The 25358-nt window shown below is 47.4% G+C and overlaps 1 protein-coding gene across 4 annotated transcripts in view; it reads right to left on the bottom strand.

The window, feature by feature from the left end:
- fhod1 (formin homology 2 domain containing 1) overlaps positions 1-25358 on the bottom strand; it is a 45919-nt gene that overhangs the window by 4810 nt on the left and 15751 nt on the right. The window contains exons 4-25 of one of the 4 annotated variants that reach the window (XM_046032789.1): positions 20002-20069; positions 19765-19870; positions 18046-18140; positions 17455-17566; positions 16427-16521; positions 15382-15525; positions 14810-15297; positions 13155-13262; positions 12526-12615; positions 11963-12007; positions 11470-11508; positions 10005-10153; positions 9850-9906; positions 8615-8764; positions 8275-8444; positions 7482-8051; positions 5598-5753; positions 4150-4332; positions 3456-3575; positions 1768-1929; positions 1467-1657; positions 463-655 (exon numbers count right to left, since the gene is read on the bottom strand). In XM_046032789.1, coding sequence (XP_045888745.1) covers positions 463-655; positions 1467-1657; positions 1768-1929; positions 3456-3575; positions 4150-4332; positions 5598-5753; positions 7482-8051; positions 8275-8444; positions 8615-8764; positions 9850-9906; positions 10005-10153; positions 11470-11508; positions 11963-12007; positions 12526-12615; positions 13155-13262; positions 14810-15297; positions 15382-15525; positions 16427-16521; positions 17455-17566; positions 18046-18140; positions 19765-19870; positions 20002-20069 — 3491 coding nt within the window. The remainder of the gene's footprint in view (positions 1-462; positions 656-1466; positions 1658-1767; positions 1930-3455; positions 3576-4149; positions 4333-5597; positions 5754-7481; positions 8052-8274; positions 8445-8614; positions 8765-9849; positions 9907-10004; positions 10154-11469; positions 11509-11962; positions 12008-12525; positions 12616-13154; positions 13263-14809; positions 15298-15381; positions 15526-16426; positions 16522-17454; positions 17567-18045; positions 18141-19764; positions 19871-20001; positions 20070-25358) is intronic. The other 3 variants (XM_046032790.1, XM_046032791.1, XM_046032792.1) reach the window with 3 other exon arrangements.

Here is a 25358-nt window from a genome sequence, read left to right as displayed (position 1 = left end):
CCTGAAAACTTCTCCGTCTGAGAGAAGGAGGAAAGGAGGAGACGTAAAGAGTTCATTTCTGTGCGCTGCCTTATTTCTACATTTAACGGCTTTAAATTCTGCTCACAGTTTATATAACAAAGTGTGCACCCTGTTGCATTTTGGGTATCTGGGGGCGGGGCTGGGAAACACGTTGAACTGTTCTACATCCCAAATATCCTTAATAAAGCGTAAAATGTACAACAGCTCAGAAAACTAAACACAAAGACCACTTTGCTTCTCAATGAATCTATTAACGTGAGCACATGTTCATTACTGTGTCATGCTGTAGTATTGCAGTTTTTCCTCTAAGTAACAGATCTTAATACTTCGTCCACTCCTGGATTACAGCTCAGACTGGGACTGTGGGTCATATACACAGAGAGAAAGCAGGCAGGTCCCGGTCCTGCTGGGGGCCTCTGCAGGTCTGTGGAGGAGGGTTACCTCTGTGATCATCTTGCCTCTGGTCTTGGTCCTCTCTCTGTGAGTGGCTCGCTTTCGTTTCATGGTCAGGACTCGCTCTCTGGTGGTGCGGTACTCCAGAGCGAACTCGCTGATGATCCGACAGAAACTGGTGACTTTGATGTCCCGAACCGAGGAGGAGGGCTGACCCAGGAACAGCAGGAAGGAGTGGAACCTGGAGAAGGAGGAGGGGAGAGTCTGTCTGTGTGTCTCTCTCTGTGTCTGTGTGTCTCTCTCTGTCTGTCTCTCTCTCTGTGTCTGTCTCTCTCTCTCTCTGTGTCTCTCTCTCTCTCTGTGTCTCTCTCTCTCTCTCTGTCTCTCTCTCTCTCTCTGTGTCTCTCTCTCTCTCTGTGTCTCTCTCTCTCTGTGTCTCTCTCTCTCTGTGTCTCTCTCTCTCTGTGTCTCTCTCTCTCTGTGTCTCTCTCTCTCTGTGTGTGTCTCTCTCTCTCTGTGTCTCTCTCTCTCTGTGTGTGTCTCTCTCTCTCTGTGTGTGTCTCTCTCTCTCTGTGTGTGTCTCTCTCTCTCTGTGTGTGTCTCTCTCTGTGTGTCTCTCTCTCTCTGTGTGTGTCTCTCTCTGTGTGTCTCTCTCTCTGTGTGTCTCTCTCTCTCTCTGTGTCTCTCTCTCTCTCTGTGTCTCTGTGTGTGTGTCTCTCTCTCTCTCTCTGTGTCTCTGTGTGTGTCTCTCTCTGTGTCTCTCTCTCTCTGTGTCTCTGTGTGTGTCTCTCTCTGTGTGTCTCTCTCTGTGTGTCTCTGTGTGTGTCTCTCTCTGTGTGTCTCTCTCTCTGTGTCTCTGTGTGTGTCTCTCTCTGTGTGTCTCTCTCTGTGTCTCTCTCTCTCTGTGTCTCTGTGTGTGTCTCTCTCTGTGTGTCTCTCTCTCTGTGTCTCTGTGTGTGTCTCTCTCTGTGTGTCTCTCTCTCTCTGTGTCTCTGTGTGTGTCTCTCTCTGTGTGTCTCTCTCTCTCTGTGTCTCTGTGTGTGCGTGCTGACCTGTTGATGACCCTCCGGTGCACGACCTTCAGGATGATGATTCTCTGCGTGCAGTCCTTCAGGAAGTCCGTCATCTTGTTCTTCAGCACCGCTTTGGTTTCGTGTTTGGCCACCACCTTCAGGTTGTCCCATGATGCTTTGCAGCGTCTCTCCAGCTGGACCAGGTTCTCCGCCAGCAGCTCAAAGTCCACCTGGAGGGACAAAAAAAAAAAACAACCTCTCCTGGTCATCATCTGCCTCCTGAACCTGAGGGCGCAGCAGCGCGGGAGACAGGTGGAGCTACAGAGGAACAGAGACGTACTTTGGCGGAGCGGGTGATGGCGGGGATCTCGGAGTAGACATCAGAGGATTCTGGGTAATTTTCCACCACCTGGCTGCAGGTGTGATGCAGCAGAGACTGACGGTGAACCGTGTCCTTCACCTCCACCACCTTCTCCAGGTAACCCAGCTCAAAGCCTTTAGCCTGGACACGAACACGTTAACACACACACGCACACACGGTAACACACACGCACACACACACACACACACACACACGTTAACACACACGCACACGTGAACGCACGCACACACAGGGAGCAGAAGAATCCTGTTATCTCTAATCTGTGTTTGAGGACACAACAGATTTATCGGTGTCTGTCCTCTTAATGACTGAATATCTAATCTGTGATCAGAAGGGTAAATAAAGAACTTGACTCTCCAGGCTTCCGTAAGATGAGGCCCCTGCAGAGCCTTCAGTCCTGCAGGGCCAAATGGGGGCCAGGAATGTCTGTCCTATAGAAGTCTGTTTTAATAAGAAACTCCAATGCGTTCACTGACTGAGGAGCAGAGCCTCGGGGCCCTGACTTCAAACCATTTTATATTTATTACGTTATTTTAGTAACAGCAGTCCTCGCTCCTGTGTCCACGTCTCAGCACGTTTAAGTACGCCGCCGCATAGTTTATTTCAAAAGTCAGTCGGGGCCCTTTGGAGGGCGGGCCCCTTTCAATCCAAACGGGTGAAACCTAGCTAAGGGTTTCAAACGCAGCAAAAGGTCAACGTTTTAATTCAAAAATACAGTAGAGTGGGCGGGGCCTCCATCTGTGGCTGACTTCTTAGAAAAGAACCGCTTCCAGTGTTTGTCACTTGTTTCTGAGAAGGAGATTAAGCTAGCAGCACCTAGATTTGGAGTGCGCACGTATTCAAGCCTTTACGGTAAGTGAAGCGGCCCAGAGCGAGCTGACAGGCAGGTTAGAGACTTTATCCTTTCAGTTTGTCTCTTTGGTATGAAGAGAGGCTGTGAAGTCTTTATGTTACAACATTATTTATCAAACCGGGTCGGACTGGATGAATTTAGCGCGAGGAGGAAACACATGTGACAACGTCCGGTTTCCAAAATAAGGCGTCTGTACAGGATGGAAATAAGATTAATTGGATTGTATTCACAGAAAGTATAAAACATATTACATGTGTCCATTAAAAGTAAACGGACACATGTAATTTACTTTACCGGACCCTATCGGTCCCCGGACCCCCCCCACCATAGTCTCTCCACATCCTGTGAGAAACACTGAGGAAAGAGCTCATTTTGACTATTTGATTTATGCAGTGGTAAAAAAAAGGCCAAACAAATGGAAAAAAAGTGAAAGTACATGTTCGACAAATTATTTCATTAAATTCAGTTTCTGCTTCGGCCAAGAGTTGAGACGTTCATCAGGCTGGAAAGAGTTTGTGCACTTCAGTTTGTTGTTAGAATTTGACTTGAAACACTCGCATGAACAAACCTGACAGAAAAAGTTCAGTTTGAAAATCACATGAAATTAATCCTTTCATGTTGTGACACATGAATTATTTCTGATGATGTTATTAGGGCTGTCCAACCAAAACTAGCGCCAGATGAAATCCAAACATCACTGTGAACTCCGGCTGCTCTTTGCTTTTCTTCCTCTTTGTGTGTGAGGTGGTGTTTTTATGTATATTTATATCTGATGGAGTGTGTTTGTTCTCACGTTGGAGCTGTTGAGGAAGTTCCCGATGGCGAGCAGCGTGGCCAGGATCCTCCTGAAGGTCTGATTGGAGGCCAGCTGCTCCATGCCCAGCTTCAGGTCAAACAGCGGCTCTGCGATCTCCTGCAGGGGGCGACACGGTCACAGTCTCAACTTCCTGTTTCTACACCGACCTGCTGACAGGTGCACTGTGGAGATATTCTGTTTATACTTTTTTTCCCCCCCTCATAAAACTTTAAGACGCTCGCTGTGACGTCTGCAGAGCTGCGGTTAAACATTTCAGCCTCATCATCAGCGTTATACCTGCAGCATGCGGTCAGACAGCTCGGAAACCGCTTTACAAACTTCATGCATGGCCCCCTGTCATGTGATGGGCCCCCTGTCATGTGATGGGCCCGGCCTTCCTTACGGGTGGTGATGTAGATAAAACTAAAAACATCAGTGCCTTGCGTCTCATTTCTGCTCTTCTTCTTCTACAGTTGAAGTGCATGTGGTCATTTTACTACATATCAGCCTCCCTGTTGCATGTTAGCAGAGCTCTTCACATTAAGTTCACCACGTGTTTGAAATGTCTGTATGGTGCAAACATCCTGCAGCCTCTCAGGAGGTCTGGACGCTCTGGACTAACCAGCGACACCGGGCCGGTACAGTTTGACCTTGAGAACCAGATCCTCTGCCGTGTGTGTGCGCGCGTTACCTTCTCCAGAGCCTCGTAGTTCAGTTTGAAGGCCCAGAGCTGCAGACGGGGGGTCAGGGCGCTGATGGAGGCCAGGCTGAACAGGAACTGCTCCGCCGTGCCCAGAGGAACGTCAGGATTGGCCAGCTGGGCCTCCTGGATCTTCTGCTTCTCCTCCTCTGTGGGGGTCATGGTCAGGATCTTCTGCTCAGGACAGAGGAGGGTCAGTCTAACATCTGTGGTCTACTTACTCACACAAACTTTTAATTTCAGTAAACACTTTAATCACAGACATCTTCTGTCATCCAGCTACAGGCCACAGCGCCCTCTGCTGACAGCACCAGGGCTCTCATTTATAATCAACTTGAAATGTGGTGCAAGTGAGGGAGCGCCACGTCCCACCCGTGAAACGCCGCTCATTAATATTAGTCCGTCCTGACTGCAGGAAGAAAAGGAGGCAAATTCTGACAGAGAAGCTACAAACTGAGATTTAACTCAGTGACGCTGTCGTTCCTTTTGGTGAAGCTGAAGCCGTTTGGTGGGTAAATAACGCACTTTCACGGAACGTGCACAGGAGAAAGCTTTATAACCGATCTGCAGGAAGGGGCCTCCCTCTGAGTAGTGACGTCACTGGCCGGAGGGGGACACACAGACGGGACGACCCAGATACTAATCTGGATTCCCCAGTTTGAAAAGACAGGAAACCAAATGCCTCCCGTTTGTGTTTAAACATTTATTTACACAAACAGTCGGCTCCCTGAACGAGGCTGCTGATGAGTTGACTTGTTTTATGTGACACACACTGTTTTATTAAGGAATTCTTTCAGTGTTTTATTTTCCATAGAGTGTTTTTACAATTAGCGCATCACATCCACACGCTGGCGCTCAGCGTTTGGCTCGATAAGGAAACAAACATGTGATAACAATGTAAAATATGAAACTCCGCTCTCCTATTTGCTCAACTGACGCACTGAAAACGGCATCAGTTTAAATATAATTTGTCCTCCCATTCACCTTATTTCTGAGAATAAATTGCACTGCATGCAAGTATTAATTAAATGATTCCTTATTAAACTGTCCAACATATTTGAGGCGTTCTTTTGCAGACACAGAATCTCCATTTGGGTTTATTATCCTAAATCTGCATCTTTTTGTGGCTGCAAATTTTTTTTTGCCCACTTCAGGGGTTTAAGGCTGTAAGCCTGTAATACTCAGAGGTAATATTGCTATTTATTTTACACAATATTCGGCCTGTTTTCAACCCGTTTCATCCTTCTGCCATGTGAGTCACCGTTTCTTTTTTCTCCTATTTATGTGCGTAAGCGTGGTTCAGAGTTTACTTACGGCACATTCTCCCGTCAAGTTTGTTTTTTATAAATCAAAACCTTTGCTTGGGAAGTGGCGTCCGCACGTTTCCAGCCCCGTTTTGTACGTACGCACTGTTTATAAATGAGACCCCTGGTCTTTACCTCTATCCCCTCCTTGCTGATGGCGAACTCGTCGAAGTTGAGGATGGCGGTCTTGATGACGTGCACAGCCGGCAGGACGGTCATCCCGATGTTGATGGCGTTACTCCTCTTAGAGTCCAGAACCAGAATCTCAGACTTCTTTGTCTCAGGTCCTTTCTGCACACGGAAACCTCACGTTAACCATGTTCACAACAATTACTGCGATGAAATTCAAAGACTGTACCGTTAGTCGATATCTCAGATCCTTCAAACGTCCTGCGTGTCTCGTCGGTCGTTTTTCCACTTTCTATTAATACTTTGATAAAGTTTTATCCAACCTGCTGGCCCGACTGAGCAGCTCTGTATACAGCACATTACACATACTGTAGAATAATACTTTTATTTTCTACTTATAAACTGCACTCAGGTACATTCAGTTACTTTCTAAATGTAATACGTTACCGATTACAAGTTACCCTATTTAAAATGTACATTTAGTTTGTAATTAAATGACGTAACTAAATTACATGTAAGCTAATTACTCCCCAAAACTGCGTACAGCTCAATCCAGCAAGTGACGCATTAGGATGAAATTCAAGCTTGAATTGAAATGAAGCTTTATTATTAATCTACTGATTCAGTTTCCCTGACAACAGCCTGACGCCTCTTGACTAAATACTGCTCAGTTCCTGTGTCATTTTCTGAAAATATTAACTGTAAATCAAAGAATTAATTAAATCATTTTGCCCCCTAAAGACACACATAGGTGGTCTACGTAGTGCTCCCAGCCCTGAGTAGTCAAACAACCTGCAGCAGTCAGATGGCAGAGCAGCTTTCAAGGCGGATATTAACATCGACATTTTTTATGATTAAACAATATATATATCTGCCAATATTCATGTTTCAAGTGTTCCTTAAATTTGGTTATTAAAGGCTAGTGACCCAGTTACATTCTGAGCGGAACGTTTTACATCGTAAAGATAAACTGGTCAGGGCTCGGCTAGCAGAGGAGCTGTCTCTAAATCACCTCAAACATTTGTCTAATGATCTTTCTTGTTGTTTATTGGCCAATACATCAAACGATAATATATATCTGTCATAACATAATATAGACCTGGCTGTAGCCTGGGAGACAAAATCTGGGGCAGAAAGTAAACCTTAGCTGGGAGTGTGTGGTTATTATGGACTACCACCACCACCACTACTACTACTAGCAGCAGCTGGGCTGTCACATTCTCTAGGGGGCAAAAGCAGAGTTTCTATGGAGGACCGAGTCGGCCACAATCAAAAATGAGTAAAAAAAAAAAAAAAAAAAAAAAAAAGCACAATAAATAAACAAACCTATAAAATGCACAAACAATTTCATTAAATGAAATAATCAAATGCACATAATTTGATATATCGTTTTTTAATTTGCTTCTTTATTTATTCACCTTTTCACCCTATTATTTACCTTATTTATTGATTTTCCTTTATAATTTTTACTTTTATTTCTTAATTATTAATTTTTTTTAATATTTCTTTGAATATTTTTGTATTGTTTTTACCTTATTTATTTCCCCAAAATGTATTTATTCCATCTCCCCTATCTACATTTTTTTTACTTTTTACATTTCTGTATAATAAAAAGACCTTATTAATACGAAGGTGATAAATAAAAGACACAAATTAAAAGAGATTTATCAATTTATGTATTTCTTGAACATTTTTTATGTATTTATTTTTGATTGTGGCAGACTCGGTCCTCCATAGCTTCAGGCTCCTGACACCTTACTTAGTCCGCTCTGCTTCTCCATCATCTCTACATGTTTTAGACACTCGGAGCTCTAACGCTGCCGTGCTTTGACATGAAAAGGAACTGTACTCTGTGCTTCCCACAATGCATCTGTCACCTAGCCTGGTTACCTTGGAGACAGCGAGCTCCTTGGCTCTAGACTCAAACAGGTGTTCGAGTCGGGACGTGTCCACCGCCACCTTGTCCAGAGACGCCCACACCGTCCCCCGACCGAACCGGCACTTCTGAGGTCCGTCCGCCTGCTTCAGCTCCTTCCAGAACAACTTCACCATCTTCTTCTTCTTCTGAGAGGAGGACGATGAGGACGAGGGAGGAGGAGGAGGAGCACCTGGAGGAGGAGGAGGGGGAGGAGGTGGGGGACAGGCTGGACCCCCTGGTGGAGGAGGGGGGGGAGGAGGAGGAGGAGGAGGAGGACCAGCTAGGCCCGGGGGAGGAGGAGGAGGGGGAGGGATGCCGGAGGAGCAGGAGGAGGAGTCGACGAATGTGTCCATGTCCAAGACGTCGATGTCCTCCTCGTCCAGCAGGTCAGAGAAGTCCAGGTCTTTGATGCGCAAGGCGGCGGCGCTCAGCTGCAGCTGCTCCCAGGCGTCAGAGGGGCCCCCGGGGCCCAGCGGGGTCATCTCCAGGCGGCGGACGGGGCCCTCCACGTCTACGCTGCTCTGCTGCCGGAGGTAACGGGTCTGATGGAGCATGTTCAGGTGTTCATCATGAGACAGAAACTCACTTTATATTTTCTTTATGTAGCCACTGTTCACTAAGCCCCGCCCCCAAACAGTGATTACGTAAACCTACAAAATCGGCCGCATTTCATCCTACACGCTTCGTTTTGCTTTTTTCTGTGCCGGGTTCAGTTAGGTGATCAAATATGACGAGCCAAAAAGAAAAAAGGCCCTTTATTCACACCTGTTGCTCTTCAGCCAGTCGGGCCCGAGCTGCCTGGGCGGAGCCTTCCAGCCCCTCCAGCTCCGCCCTGCGGGAGGCGCTGCGCTCGCTGGGGCCGGACGGCTCGACGGAGCGCGCTCTGAAGTCGGACAGACGGTCCACCACACGCCCCCGACCGCCCAGATCTCCACCTGAGAGGAGGAGACAAAAGGTTCCTGACTGTCTTTAACAAGCGGCGTCTTTTTAATCGACGTTCAAACAAAGAAACTGTACAAGTAGATTTTAAAGGCCTTTTCTACAACTCATTCAGATGTATTGAGTTATTCATTGTTTACAGACATCACAACAGCAGCTCTCTCACCGGGCAGGAGGCTCCCTTCTTCCTCGGTGGTGTCCGGGGCTGCAGCGGTCGGGCTCAGAGGCGCTGCGCTCGACGTCTTGGAGAACAGCATGTCCAGCAGAAACTTCTTGTCGTTGGACAGAGTGCTGCACTGCCGCTGCACCGACCCTGCTGCAGACAGACGTGAACAGGAAGTCTCATAAACATCCTTCAGAATAAAAGCTGACTGATGTATGTTGGTGTACAAAGACGTACAGAAACAGGACAGAGCTTGTGTTATTTTTGCTAGTGAGATTTTGGGAGTTTGTCTCTGGTCAGTGGAGCAGGTACGCTTTTTTTATTTTATCAGTAGCACAAAAGACAAATAAAAATATATATAAATACAGGTAAGAGGTAAGAAACCCCCAAGGGCTTTTAGTGAAACCTCCCCTCTGGATTTTCAGTTGATCTTATACAAAATTATAGAAAACATAATGACAATAATGATAAACGATTAAATAAAAACACACACAACACGCGTAAGTATTGTTTCATATTTAACTTAAATACTGACAATGATGGACGCGTTTTGATAGAAAAGGGGAATAATATTCCAAAGTGAAGGTCCTCTGTATTTTATAGAGCTGTTGTATGATAATAAGGGAGATGAATATGCTTTGCTTGTTGGGGTTGGATATGAACGGACATCACAGTTAGTTAAAAACCACTTATGAAATACTTTTGGTAGGTTGTGATTTGGGACAATACATTTATACATAAAGATCCATGTTTGATGGATACAGCTGTTGAAAATGGATAAAATATTTATCCTCTTGAACAGAGGAGCTGATGGTTCATACCGATTTGATGCAGTTGCCGATCTTCAAAACCTTTTTTGGATTAAAATAATTTTTTGAAGAGAAGAAGGATAATTACTGGCCCAAACAATGTGACAGCACGAGATGTACGGATACTATAATAAAGAGTTTAAAGACAGGATTGAGTTACCATTAAATATCTAATACTTAATTAGATTAAAGCCTTTCACTCCCATTTATTAATATTTGGTTTGATTCACAGACCAGTCGGCTGTCGGCCAATCGCTGCAGGTTTAGAGACCGTTCACGAGGCCTAATGTCAGCTCCGGCAGCAGGGGCACGGGGTGAGATATGATTCTGTGTTCGCTTCAGACTCTGATGGACTCGCATCTCCTGAACAGACAGGAACTAACAGCGCAGGCGGGCAGAAGAGGATTGTGGGTAAATGTAGTGTCTCACCTGGGTCATTCTGGGAGTCAGTGTGTTTGTTTGTGTCCAAAGTAGCGGACGTCGAGGCTGCAGACAGACGAGAAGGAAGGAAGGAGTTACCGAACAACACAAGATAATATACTGATCAGTTTTATCTGTTAGACGCCATGAACACGGTGTTTCACCCTGAGGCGGCAGCTCCTCAGCTGGGGCACCGCTGCCCTCCTCTGCAGGCTGCAGGCTCGGGGTTACGACGTCATCAGACTGGTCCAGCTGTTTACTTCTCCTCTTCTTATCCCACTGTGTGGCTGCCAGGGTGCGCAGGAAGGTGTCTCTGTGGGGGGGGGGGGCAATGAGAAGGAGCCAACATGGCCGACACGCAGCAGAATCTGACCTGCTGCCGCCGGGACTCTCAGGTCGCCACTTTCACATACTGTTGATTTCAGAAAGCGGCTTCATAATCTAACTTTGAATGAACTGATTGAGTTTCTTTAAGGTAAACTCTGATGATCCTCTACTTTTCATCTCATCATCAAATGTTCAGACTCAAACCAGGATTCATCCGCCGCTGAAAATATTCCCCAATAAATGCTCTACTTCCTCCAGTCTGTCTGATAGAAACTCTGTGAGGAGCCAATGGGCTCGGAGCTCCACAGACAGGAAGTCAGACATGCTGCTGGTCTGAGTCTGAGGTTTAATGACAAGAAGAAAAACACACCAGCAGAGTTATACACAGTATGTGGAAGCAGAGCGACACTAAATCACTTGAATCAAAGAGCGAGAGATTCGTTTTCTTCTTCACTGCAAAACCCAAAACCAAACCAGCTCCAGGCAGATTCAACACCAGTGATTAGACCACACCCAGCAATAAAAAAAACTAAACAAAACACTCGGGTCAGGACCTGAGGATGCCATCAACCCGCCACCACACACCCGTGAACACACACCATCAAGCTCAGATTCATGACTGATGTTAAGTTTTGGACGGGCCGGAGACACAAACACATTCCTGTAGTGTTTTAGTTCTTATTCACACTCCGTCTGTGGAGGGCGGGGGGCTTTTAGGGCAGGGCAGGAGATGGTTATTCTACTTTCACATGTTCTATCCATTGTAAAAAATATTTACATTGACATAACTGGAAAAATAAATGCTTATTAATGTTAATTACACTTCTAATTTCAGCGTATTCAAACTTTAACTTAACTATATCCAGTCCAGCTCAGTAATCTAGTTGTGGAGGTGGACCTGGTCCAGGTCTGAGGCACCACAGAGCTGCTGGGTCCCTGCTCTGTAATGTCACGTCTGTGTTTAGTGGCTGCAGCAGTCACAGTTTCTATTTCTATTGTTCTGATCTGAACAGCAGGAGGACAATAGAACCAGACCAGGACCAGGAGACAGAGAGGGGGCGGCGAAAACAACAGGACAGAGGAGGTTTTCTGTACTTCATACTGAAGTTCACAGATAATGAGATCAAATCACGGCCCAGGAGGTCATTTCCTGCTCAGTCTTGACAGCAGGAGGAGGAACCAGTAAACACGACTTCACTGTGAGTCTGCTGCTTCTGCAACGTCGTTAAAGTTCTGAACACCCAGAAATCACCACAACCCAGGCTGCAAACTTCTTCCTGCTTACTTACTACTGGTACTTACTTATACATCCTCAGAACCGGCTTGTTACAGTCATCTGGGCTGCAGAGACACAACACAGGGCTGAGCAGGACACACACACACACACACACCACCTGAACCAGCTCTCAGGCTCACAGTTTCTAGTCCAGCTCGGTCTGGTTTCTGTGCCGCACTCAGAAGGGTGAGATTTTAGTATTGGGGAGTATTGGGGCGACAGTTGGTCTGTGAGGCTGCCACAGAAAAACACGTTTGAAAGGAAAGTAAACTGTGTCCACAGACTTGTGGAGAGAAGTTCTGACAGCAGACGGACACAGAAAGAACCAGCGGGATCAGTAATCAGTCAGAGCTGGATGCTGATTGGATGCTCAGCTTTATAAACACTCTTAAATAATAAAGACTGCTTCAAACAAAAAGAACGAAAGTTACTTCAGGGACATGAAGCAGGGAAACATCATAACCATTCATTTTATACGACGGAGGAGGAGGAGGAGGAGGAGGAGCAGCGTGTACTCACCAAAAGGGAAGGTCAGCCTCCCCAGACCCAGAGCTGGGGTAGGAACTTGGGAGGAGAGCAAGAAAAAAAAAGACGATGCAGGAGGAATTTTGAAAGAGAGAGAGAGAGAAAGATTAGTCAGTCAGACAGAGACAAGACAAGAGACAAACTGATCAGAGCTGACGGCCAAAAGGAAATTGAGATGAACCAGAAGTGAACAGAAAAGATCTCAAGTTAATCTAGAAATGATCCAAAGGTGTTTCAGACACACGGGGCCGGCCGTACAGTCCGCCATCAGACACACGCAGCCGACCGTACAGTCCGCCATCAGACACACGCAGCCGACCGTACAGTCCGCCATCAGACACACGCAGCCGACCGTACAGTCCGCCATCAGACACACGCAGCCGACCGTACAGTCCGCCATCAGACACACGCAGCCGACCGTACAGTCCGCCATCAGTGACAACGATCCAACAATCTCTTGATAAAAATAAAGACTTGCAGTGAACCTGCAGCATCGTGGTTGCCATTGCTGTGTTACCTCACATCCCAGTACAGTCCAGCTCATCTGCTCCACTTACTTGAAACTGGTTTTAGTCTCCGTCTTGTTGTCAGGCTGCTCCGGGTTCAACTGGGACGAGTTCTCTTGGTGAGAGAGGTCTGAGGACGAGCTGCAACACACACACACACACACACAGAGTGAAGCCAAGAATGGAGAGTACACACTCTGGTTTCCAAACATTGTTTTCTGCCAGTTCATTCCACTGCTGTGTGTGTGTGTGTGTGTGTGTGTGTGTGTGTGTGTGTGTGTGTGTGTGTGTGTGTGTGTGTGTGTGTGTCTCCACATACTCCAGGCTGTCAAAGATGTGACCCCTTTCTGCAGTGAGGTCAGAGGTCACCTCTTCAGCCCCCTGGATGGTCAATGTGCAACCATGTGACCCTGAATGTCTCAGTGGTTCATTAGTGAAACAGTTAAATTCTGTTAATGATATTAACTTCCCCCCTGATGCTTAAACCCTGCATGGCCAAAAGTATGTGGACAGCCAACCCTCCCTATGTGTCCGTGTAACGTCATTGTGAGCGCTCTGCAGCCAGGATTGCACAGCACCAGACCTGGACTGTCCGAGTCTTTAGAGGGGGTCTGTAATGCTCTCTGCAGCCTGAAAGGTCCTGTGAGCAGGTCTGGGGTCAGATTCTCTGTGTTACAGACCTGCGGGTGGCTGAAGGCTCCTCGGAGATGGAGCTGGCTTTGGAGAAGAGCCTGGACCTCCTGCTCAGACCTAGAGCTGACATGTGGTGGCTGAGGAAAGAGCGACTCCTATTGGTCGAGACGCAGCACAGCAGAGAGACGGCGAGGGAGAGAGAGAGACAGAGACAGAGAGAGAGGCAGGGAAACACCAGTGATTATATCAGAGACAGTGAACCAACACCACCCGAAAGAAGAACAGAACCAGAACCAGACAGACATGCGGCGAGCCCAGAGTGTTCCTCTCATGGAATTAGAGCTGCTAGCTAACAATTATTTTTATCCACTTGTTTCTCTCTGATTGGATTAGTCCTTCGATCTTTAAATTTCAGAAAATAAACTACAATGAAGACGTCGAACTGGAGAAGCTGGAACCCTCAAATGTTCAGTATTTCTGCCTTAAACAATTTATCATGGATTACCAGATTAACTCTGAATCTAATCATCAACATCACGTCGACGCCCACGAATAACATGCTGTAGTCATCAGCAACAAATCAAAATTAAACAGGTTTTATAGATTTCTAGATTTCTTCTTCAGCGTGAGTGCAATTTAAAGAAGTTGCCACTAAATTTTCAGAGGTGGAAGTGACTTAAGTAAAAGTACAGAAGAATCAGCAAGGAAGCGTACTTAAAAGCAGTAAAAGTACTTACAATGCAGAGTAGCTCAGTGTTATTATATTTGTGTTTCTTATTATTATTATTAATGTTTTAATATGTAAGCAGTACTTTAACGTCGTCAGTGGTGGAGATCATTTGAAGTACTTCACATTTGGCAGTTTGATCTTTTTGAACCATGGATGATGTTTTCTAAAGTTTTGTTTGTAAAATCTTAATTTGAAAAGTAACTGAAATCTCTGGATTGTAGTGAAGTAGAAGTACAATGGTATTTCCATTTTATGCGACTTTATACTTGTAAGTACCTCAACACTGTACTTAAGTACTTCACTTTCCATCCATCCATCCGAGATTTGAATGGATTCAGGACTCAAGTCTGTCAAAGCCCAACCCTGATCCCAAAGCTGTGAAAGGATCAATATGCTGTTTGTTTGTTGAGCATAAACCCACATTTGTGAGAGGATGCATTAATGAAGCGCAGCAGCAGTTTGACTGTAGCAGTATTAATGTTTCGCCTGAACTCTGCCTCTAAACGAGTGCAACTGTGGAAGAGACGCCGGCTGGAGAAGAAATGTTTCTGCAGAAACCAAACATGAGCAGAAATGCTTTCCGTTTGCCGCTGAGGACAAACATTCCTGCTGCTTGAACTCAGAGAAAAGCTCTTTCCAAATAAAACACGTTCCCTCCTCAGGCCGTCGGCCTAAACTTGGTAAAGCTCAGAGCGGCTGAAGAGGGCGACCAGTGACCCCAACACCGGGGGGCATTGACTCTGCTCACTTCCTGTTTTGAGCTTTTTAGAAAGTTTCTCGTCTGCAGGAGGAGACGTGTTCTGAAGCCGACTGAGCTTCATCTTCAGCTTCACTTCTGTGCTTCCTCCACAGACCACGTACGTTACACCCAAAGACAGCTGGGTAATCGCTAACCGCCCTCCCAACACAGTCCCGTCCTGTTGTCAGGTGAATATGAGACAAGATAAAAAAGTAAAAACGGAGTAAACTTACGCGCTGGATGGTTTCTTTGGTTCCTGCTCTGTGGTCATGGTACCGTTGGGGGCTGTGAGGGGGGGCAGGGGAGACCCTCTCTGGGATCCAGATGGACTGGAAGCGGGACTGCCGGGGTCAGAGGTCAGCGGGGACGAGGACCTGCTACCTAACATCGCCGTGGGGCTGGGGGAGGAGGCAGAGGAGAGGGCGGGGGAGAGGGGGATGTTGGCGGGGGAGGGGGAGAGGACGGCAGGAGGGGTGAGGGAGGGGGAGGGGGCGGCAAGAGGGGTGGTGGAGGGGGAGGGGACGGCAGGAGTGATGGGGGAGGGGACAGCAGGAGTAGTGGGGGAGGAGCCTGCAGAGGAGGACAGGAGGTCGGGGAGGTTTTGGCTGGACGAGCGGCGGCCCTTTCGTCCCTCCTGCTCTCCGGTGGCCATCTTTCTTCTCTCTTTGCGGATGTGAGGGGACGAGTCGTCCATCTCGCCGTCCTCATACCTCAGAGCTGCCTGCAACACACACACACACACACACGTTATTTTACAAAACTCAAACCAGGTTCCTGCTTCCCGTCTTACTGCGGCTGCCGTTACCTCGTAGATGGTGAACTGCGCTCGCAGGTCTGCCTCCGTCCCCTTGTTCTTCATGTGTTTGTGGATGACGGTCTCCATCCCCAACTGCTCCAGACTGTCTGTCACATCGTAGAACGAGTCCTGGTCCGGGAGCACCGCTAAAGTCTGACACACAAGGTTTGTTTTAACTAATCATGTGATCAGCCAGTGTGATGCACACACTGCACTCATACAACAGGTACCAACAAAATAAAACATCCAATCAAGTTTATATTGTACCCGTTTCCCTGGAAAAACACGGGGTCTGACTAATAGCTGGAAAATAATCAAAATAATGGTCGGAAGACTCCTATGAAATGAAACCAAGTCAATACTCCAGCAAGTAGACCGACCCTTAGGAACGCCCAAGCACCAGAGACCTCTGGATCCTGCTGAGTCGAGCTCCCAGACGGAATAAACATCAGGCAAATAAACACAGCGCTGCTCTGCGAGCTCAGTCCTCTGATAACTAACATGTCTGCTGATATGTTAGTTACACCAGGAGATACAACAATGCTGTTGGACTGAATGACAAATCAAGGAAGAAGATATTACTGTTTTTTAAACTGGTGCAAAGAAGCTTTTTAGATTTCAGTGTTAGAAAGACGAAGGAGGTGCGTTGATTTTAGACGTCGTATAAATATCTGGGAATCCTCATCAATAACAAGCTGACCTTTGAACTAAACACAGACATGCCGTAAGAAAAGTCAGCAGCGTGTCTCTCTAGCCAAGTTTCCAGTGGGCAGATCACCCTCCTCTGCTCTCTGCTTAACTCTGTAAAGAACAGGGAACGTCTGCACATAAGGCACACATGAACTTAAACTTTTTAAATGTTGTGGTATTTATTTACCCAGATATCTGACCCTGTATTTTTAATCGATGTTGTCGTCTTTGTCGTCATGTACTGGATGTCAAATTCTGCGGCAAAACTAAATCGCCCCTCTGGGACAAATAAACCTCTTGAATTGAATCATCAATCCTCCGTGGACCGTGGACCGTCGCCTCCCGCCTCCCACGGCCCGTTTACCTTGTTGATGAGCGTCATGGTGAACATCAGGAGCTCTGTGTCGGAGCCGTTTCTCTCATGCAGGACCTCCATCACGTAACTCCACGGCTTCTCACCTACAACACACACACACAGTGAAACCAGCTCCTAAAGTTGGTCACAGTTCTGCTGTAATCATCACTTCCTGTGTCCCCTTTGTGGCGCTACGACTACAAATGAACATGAAGATGTGTTCGGGGCGGGACTGTTATCAAGCACGTAAGGTTTGGTGCAGATGTGAGCATGCACACTGAAGTTAAAACAACTTCCTCTTTCAGGGCGCATCACCGATTTTGGATTAAATTATCACGTGTTGACCATTAAATCCAAAATGGCTGACTTCCTGTTGGGTTTAGGCAATGGTTCCAAAAGGCTTTTTTGTGCGTCTGGACGTGATACACATACCACAGAAATTGCGTACACGTAGCTGAAACTTTGTCCGGGGGCTGCTCTGTAGGGGGCGCTAGCGAGCCATTTTGCCACGCCCATGTGCCAAACCCATAAAATACAAAAAAATTTCGCCGCATCTGAATTATGTGCAGAGTTTGGTGAGTTTTCAAGCATGTTTAGGCCCCCAAACTCCAGGTTACTTGAAAGAAAGCAAGAAAGAGTTCCAGCACCAACAAGACCAATTTCTAAAATATCTAAGAAATCAACAAGAAAACACCAAGACGGTTGTTTCATATCGAAGACCCGACGGCAGCCGGCCGGAAGCGGATTCTGCAGCTCCACCTAGAAATGATGCGATTCACACTGAAACGCTTCTCAGTTTCTTTTCATGTTGTTTTAGAAAAGCTGAACAGCTCTGCAGATGTTCTCCTCCGACTGAAGGAGGATGGATTTTGCACCTTCAATATGTTTAACCAAATGTCTTTTACTGTTCGGACATCTTGGGGGGGAAGTCTGATTCTTAAAAAGGGTCATTGTCTGTTTTTTTATTATTACAGATTCATTTACAGCGTGTGAGTGAGTGAGTGAGTGAGTGAGTGAGTGAGTGAGCGAGCGAGTACCTCTCCTTCCGTCCACTGTGTTGACGGCGCTGATGAGCAGAGGACTGTTGGACTCTGAATATTCCACGAAGACGATGAGCAGCTTCAGAGACGTCTTCACCAGCAGACGGGACTGCAGAGAGAGAGAGAGACGCTCAGTATCGTCCACCAGGTGGCGCCACAGCTCCACTCGGAGGTTTAAACCTGCTCTGACTCAACTGAAACTTTAAGACTTTATCAGGCTGGGGGGTTAACTCTTTCAGACCCAGCCCTGAACGACAACTCGTGTTTGGACAGAATGTTTTGCAGGACGGTCAGAAGACACCACCCGTTTAGGGTTTCAGGTGTAGAAGCTACTTCTTCTTCTGTGGTGGATGGGTCAAACTTTATGGTGAATATAAACGGAGGCTCTAAATGTTTCTGTCTGCTGCTTTAAACACGCTGCGTGTTAGTTTATTCAGAACATCATGAGTGAATCTAAACCGGCAGCAGGCTGATCGGGATCTCTGAATCAGCCAATCCAAACACTCGTCTGATGGATCAGAAATGACTCGATTGGTCGATTTTCAGCTTTAATCTTGTTCACTGAGTTCGGTTGTTGTGAGGACTCACCAGACTTCCTGTCAGCGTGTAGAGCCACTGCACCGTCTCATTGTGGTTTATCACTCCGTTCATCCCGTCCACAAACAGCATGATCTGACTGAGAGCTGAGGGACAGAGAGAGAGGGACAGACAGACAAACAGAGAGGGACACAGAGAGAGAGACAGACAAAGACAGTGAGAGACAGACAAAGACAGAGAGAAACCGACAGACAGGGACAGACAGACAGAGAGAGACACAGAGAGAGAGAAAGACAAAGACAGTCAGAGACAGACAAAGACAGAGAGAAACCGACAGACAGGGACAGACAGACAAAGACAGAGACAGGGATAGAGAAAGACAGAGACAGAGGATCAGAGACAGACAGACATACAGAGAGACAGACAGGTCAGTGTCAGTGTTCAGGTTTCCACAGACGGCTCCAGCAGCTCCACAGCAGCCTATAATCTGCAGCGCTGACTCAGCTCTGTGGGTTTGTTGGACGTGTGAAGCTGCAGCTCTGCGTTTCCATCATCAGGGGGACCAGGGGCCCCGAGTCTGGAAGCCTCTGCTGGTCTGCGGGCTGGTCTCAGGACTGTGGCTGTTTCAGCTCATTAAAACTGTCCACTTGTGTTAACGGTCAGGTGACCTGCAGGGGAGAGGGTCTCCCTGCTGGACCTGGGCCCTCCCTGCTGGACCTGGGCCCTCCCTGCTGGACCTGGGCCCTCCCTACTGGACCTGGGCCCTCCCTCTCTCAGTTTTCAGGAACTTTGGTTCCTGTGACTTTGATCTGCAGAAGCTGAACGTAGTAAACATTAATCCGGTCAGTCCAAAGGTAAAAGACACTGAGCATTGGAGTCCCACCTGTGTCCAGGTGACTCGGGCTGGTGGGACAGAGTGCAGTCAGTCAGTGTTCATTTTCCAAATCATAATTTCTATTTTCTTCAGCTGATCTATTCCACAGCCTTTCCATGACGCCCCTGGGGGCCGCAAACCCCTGCTTGGGAATCACTACCCACAATGATCCTGCTTTTCCAGACTTTGTGAATTCTCACTGCGTAATTGGCTGGGAAGGTCGTGGAGTCGCTTATTCAGTCGATGCCGCTTACGGAGAGCTGATTCTCCACGCTGATGTCCGGGGGCGGAGATTTGTGGACTTTTGTGTCAGTGAGGAATGAGGAGCGCCTGTCCGATGAGGCGTGGCTACCGGACCTGGGATTTCAGACGGACTTAACGGCAAAGCTGAACCTCACCTGGACAAAAGGTGTTGATAGACGTCATGGAGGTCACTGCTGCATGATGTAGGACAGGCAGCAGCCAAATTCCATCAAGGATTTGCTTTGCAAAGTGGCGTTGACATGGAGATAGTTCATTTGTAAAATGACAGAACTGAAAGAGTGAGTGCCCACAGTGGATCCACTTTCTGACAGACGCCTGGCTCTCACACTGATACAGCGTGATTCAGTTTCATTTACTGGGGACGTTACTGCCACTAATCTGCTTTCTTGAATGATGAAACGTTAATTTAGTAACATACATGAAGCAAGTAAAACTTTTAATAGCTTTTATTTGCTAAAATCCTGCATTGACCCTGCCTCTATTTGGGACGGACCTTTAATTCCTTTTGCACAAAACTGAAACTACTACGAAACACTTATGAATATTACTCGTATAAAAATACAGTACAAGTACATCAAATACACGTCAGTCACGTCTGTGCTGATGGCTGGCAGCAGGTCACTCGGTCTCACCTCTCAGGATGTAGTTCTGGTAGTTGTGGTCGGCCTCCGCTCCAACTTTAATGAAACAGGTCAAACCTTCAGAGGCCACGAACTCTGGAACCAGGTCTTTATCATCCTGCAGACAAAAGACAGGGGTCTGTCAGACAGGACAGGATGAACCAGTACGAGCTGCTTCTTCTTCATCACCTGTGTCCTGCATTCAGAGATAAACCAGCTGCTGTTGAGAGAAGTGTGTGTGCGTTTTACCTGGAAGAGCTGTTTGAGAGAGAAGAGGGACCGCCTGAGCTCTGGACCCTGAGAGTTGTACAGCTTCTCTGAAACACAGGAAGCAGAGGAGGAACAGGAAGTCACTTTACCACCAGAATAAAAGGTGGACAAAGACCGTCTGTTAGAGAGAGAAGCAACAAGGCCAGAGGCCAGATCCAGAACGGCACTGGCCCCACCTTTAGCTGATCCAGCCCCGGCACCTGTAAACCACAGGGCTGACAAACAGGGGGGGACGTGTCAGGACCGGCACTGACGAAGCCCCCCAGAGGAAGCTCCTAAACAAGGAGAGGCCTGTGGGGGTTGTGGGGGCCTTCAGAAAGGACTGAAACCATTTCCTGTTTGTTTCCATCAGAGGTCAGGACCCCTGACTCATTCTGTGTTTCAGAGGAGACGGTGAGAGATTTAAAAGTTCTGCAGTTTCAACGAGTTCATCCAGAACGAAAGCAAGAGGACCAGGAGAAGAAATCCACTCCACGTTCCTGCCGCCAACGCCAACAGCAGCGTGTCAGCGTCGCTCACGTGACGTCCAATCGGACGCAAATAAACCGGACCGAATGAGGAAGTGAAGAACGAATGTAAACAGTTCACGAGGAAAAACAAAACAGCAGTAACCACACAGTGAGTAACCGCGGCGATCACAGTAACAGGAAGTCACAGGTTGAACTATGAATCACAGTCACCGCTCTGCACTGTGGAATTATGGGACGTCAGAGCTCGACTGGTCAGACTGTACTGGGGAAAACTCGCTCTCTCTCACTCAGTATTCAGATACTTTAATAATACCTCGCTGTAAAAGTACTCTGTTACAAGTAAAAGGTCCTGAAAAGTTACTTTAGCGAAGTAAAAGTACTCATTGCAGAATGAAAAGTGTCGTATTATCATCCATCTCATCACCAGCAGGACGCTGCTGCTCACTCTGAACCGGTCTTCTCATTCTGGATCAACCTGCTGATTATTTCCTCCAGTAATCGACTGATTGTTTTGAAGTAAAAAGTACAAGATCTCCCTCTGAGGTGGAGCAGAAGGAGAAAGGGCCATGAAAAGAAAATACTCAAGTACAAGTACACAGCAAGTAACTGAGTAACTAAGCTCCTGTCCACCACTGAGTTAACAGACTCGTCTTCATCGCCGGTGACCTCAGGTGACCTTATTTCAGTGATGAAACGAGCCGTCCAGCTTCCTGTGAACAGGAAACCAGCTGAGGGCGTCTCTGCAGTCGCTTCCATCATCATCAAATCTGAAATGTTTTGGCTCCTTCGTCGGGAGGATTTAAACTTTACTCGGACGCAGGCAGATCATTACCGTGTGTGACATTGTTACACGTCGACATTCTGATTGGCTGAGAGCCAATGTTGGCATTGATCCATGGCTGATGACGTCTAAAGCCAACAAGGAAGTGCAGTGTTTACATCTTGAACACACACACACACACACACACACACACACACTCTCTTCACCGTCTTGCTAACACAGTTGTGGGAGTTTGAACTCGGGCTGAAATGTTTGTGTGGGATGAAAACAGGATTACAACACAGAGAGAAGACTTAGGAGACAAAACCACCACATGAGAAACAGCTGGGGGACAAATCCGTCTGCAGCAGGAACAACTTCCGTATAACCTCAGAGACACTGACTGTCTGTCTGTGCTGCAGGCTTCGAACTGACCCGCTGCTCCGTACGGAAAACAGGACTGATCACAGCTCCACATTAATTTCAGTCTCCATAACAATATTTAAACAAGACCGCTGCAGGTCCTACACGCCGCGTGACACCACAACAGAAAAGGTACTCCATCGACACCAGTTCTTAAGAGGTCCACATCCCGATCATGTCCTTCAGTATTGATTATTTGCTGACACCCAGTGAACAGCAGCTGTAGATCAGTTTCTACTTTCATTAGCTACTTGATACAAATACTGAAAATCCTGATGAAGTAGATGAAATTATTGATTGAGTATCTCATTGGCTGGATGTGTCGGTCGACTCCTCCAGATATTTGGCGTGCTAGATATCTGGCTGGCTTCTGCGATGTGTCAGAAATGTGTCGGGGAGGCGTTTTGATGCGTCTTTGAGTAGTTCACGCATAACGACTGGTGACCGCCGATCGACCGCCGATTTACTCCCGATCACAGCCTGACTGTCGCCGAGCGGCAAATCGGGCTAAAAACCGCGTGAGCTCGGCTGCGTCCCTTTACTCTGGCTGTGTTCACGTGAAACTGCTGCTTCAGGATGAAGGGTTGAGCTCACAGCTAGTCTGCAGCGTAAATGTATAAATGTTTGTTGAAATGGCCCTCTCAAGATTATTTACTGAGGAGTAAACAGGATGCTGGCTCTCATGGAAACTCCTCAGGTCATGTCAGCGTTCTCAAAACCCGATAACCAGAGAGGCCGCGGCCTGCTGCACTGCTTTGTCTCTGCAGGACAGAGTCCAGACCTGATGAGCACAGATTCACCACGGGGGGGGGGGAGACACTTCACAATTACAAGCTTTAAACTGAATTTGAATAAAAATGTGTTCATGACATCAACAATAAAAACAAACACCAGCTGACAACACGTCTGACTTCCTGTCAGGAAAACAGACACAGCCATCACTCCAGCTTTGTAAGGACCGGATGGCTCATCAGGTAGTTCTTACAGTGCAGCTTCACAGCCTGGTGTCCACTGAGCGGACAAACATCTCACACGAGGACGAGAGATTTTTAAAACTGACGGAACCAGTGAGTCAGCAAAACACACAGCTATGTGAGGTTATTCTGAGCGTCCTCGCAGAGAGAGCACGAAGATCTCCTCATCTTAAAGGGGAACTGCCCTGCAGGTGTTTCCAGGTGTTGGACAGAACTACTGCACACGTCAAGACAACTCGGATAAAGACTTTTGTGACAAGAAAAAAAAAAAATCTGGAATAAAACAAGACGACATCTCTCTCTGCTGCACCAGTTTGGATCCTTTTGGGGGAGAGCTTGAACAAACACGTGTTTCTCTGCAGGGTTTAAGAGGTTCAACACTAATCACTCCAAATTGCTCAGTGGGAGAAACTGGGCAGGTGCGACTTGTCATTTTAAACTAAATTACAACCAAACAGATGAATAGTTAGTGATACTTTAACCAAACAGAGCCAGAGGCAGCTGGGACAGATTACAGAGCTCAAGTTTAACTCTGACGTGGATCCTCGCAGAGCTCCTGTTCCATTTTTAACAAGGGGCCAAATAAAGCAGAGGACCTTTACCAGCATCCGCCCGGACCCTGCAGCTCGGAGGCAGCCGGGTGTCAACGTGGAACAAAGGCCGGCTGTGTTTTACATGAGTCTGTCTGCCCGGCTGTGAGCTGTAAACGCCGGAGCTGAATGGAACAAGTCCATCCCCAAGTGTTTCACCACAGAAGCTGAAACGCTGATTCACAGGAGTAAAAATAAAGAAAGATTACGTCAGAGTTTCAGCACAGAGCTGGACACGGGGGACACAAATCAACTAACAACATCTCAAACGCACACCGACTCCAGAAACAAGTGCGAGAGCTTTAGAGCGAGAAGATGTGAGGGTGTGGTGTGTTTAGAGTACAGAATATTCTGCTTACAGTTGGCATGGTATCTGGATCTGGGACACGTGTGCCATGTTAGAGTCCTGATCCCGTTCCTGCTCGCCAGAGGGAGAGATCTGTACCAGAGATGTTTTCTTAAGTCTCTAAAATACGATAAGTAGGTCTGGAAATCCCTGCAGCACCACAACATGTAATCTATTTCCACACATACCACCTTTTTACAAATACTGAACCTCCTGCGATTTGAATTTAAAAAGCAGGTCGTGTTGCGATTCGATGAGCTGTTCGAAAGTTTCCTTTAGTCGTCAGCTCAGAACACAAAGAAATTATCCTCCCTACTAAATCTGCCACAAGAGGCTGAACCCCGACAGCCTGACCGGGCCTGTGGAGCCAGCTCACTTTACTAACGTGCACCATTAATAATGATGATAAGCATCAGCTGGCTGCTCACAGCAACATCAAACACGCTCTGTGACTAAGAGGGAAGAAACGCAGAAAATAAAGCGATTTCTCAGAACAAAGACTGACGTGGTCGCTTTCCAGCAGAGGTCTTTTCTAAATGTGTTTAATCAAAGAGTCTGATCCACCAGCAGCGAAGATTCAGAGCACGAAGCTGGACACTGTCCACTGTTAAAACCCTCACTGGGCTTCTTTCTGGACGCTACTGTCATCACCACCTTATCTCCCATGATGCAATGTGTCTGATCGGTTACGCCCGGGTTCAATCAGAGGACACGGCTCGCAGCGCGAACCAGACTACTGCTACCTGAGGACAGAAACGGAGCCGCTTCCCTGCTGGCGTCTCCACACTCAGCCTGTCGGCTTCACTTCACACCAGCAAGAGTGAGAGTGAAGCGGCAGGTGTTCACACCTGTCTGCACACGCTGCACACTCGAACAATGGCGGTAATCCGACGTCTTTCTGCAGAGGCCGCGAGCCTGTTTCACCAGATCTGCAACAAACAAGCTGCGATGTGCAACGCGACACCATGTTTACTCTGACATCACACATGCACGAGCACGTGAGAGGACGGCAGACGAGAGTTTGTCCTGATGGTGGTGCTGGAGACACTTTGGCAGTGGTGCCCAGTGGACAGAAGGAAGTGGGGATCAAACCTCCAACCCTGTGATTAGTGGCCTGTTTTTCTTGAGGGAACAGCAGCGCTACAACGAAGCTCCTCTAACTCTTTGACAAACACATTTCCTAAAAAGCCTCTCAGTGGTTCATTGGCGCAAAGCTTTTATTGTGAAAGAGTCTGCATCAGCAGGAAGTGGATCCACAGCTGGGTCAGTATCTCAGAGCCTCCAGGGCCTGGTGGACAGGCGAGGCTTTCAGACGCCACGCCTCCAGTTTGTAACACAGACCGTACTGTTCAACAGTTTTAGCCTCCAAGCCCACGCTAAGATGACCCTGATGACATCACTATGACATCATCGGGGTTAGAGGGTTAGAGAACAAGACAAATACAGAAATCTGACCCACAGCGCTCAGAGCAGCTGGTCGAGGTTCCAGGGGCTTTAATGCAAAGTGAGTCACTGAACTATTCTGATGGTGGCGTTCACCTTTCTGTTACCGGACCCCCAAGATGGCCGCCAGCCAGCCTGCCACTGGTTTCACTACAACAGCTGAGAAGTTTAAAAAGGGAACGACCCTGAATTATTATGAGCTACGAGTTTCATGATGCCACCGGCTGACCGTGTGCGAGATTCCTCCCTGCTGACTGCACCGCCTCACACGGGCCGTTTGTGAAGGGCGAAGGTTTCGTGTTGCGTTCACGTCCAGTCAGACAGACGTAA

Source organism: Micropterus dolomieu, linkage group LG20, assembly GCF_021292245.1.
Source record: "Micropterus dolomieu isolate WLL.071019.BEF.003 ecotype Adirondacks linkage group LG20, ASM2129224v1, whole genome shotgun sequence".
Taxonomy (NCBI): Eukaryota; Metazoa; Chordata; class Actinopteri; order Centrarchiformes; family Centrarchidae; genus Micropterus; species Micropterus dolomieu.
Note: the sequence above shows the minus strand (reverse complement) of the source record. Positions and strands in the feature narration are given on the sequence as shown.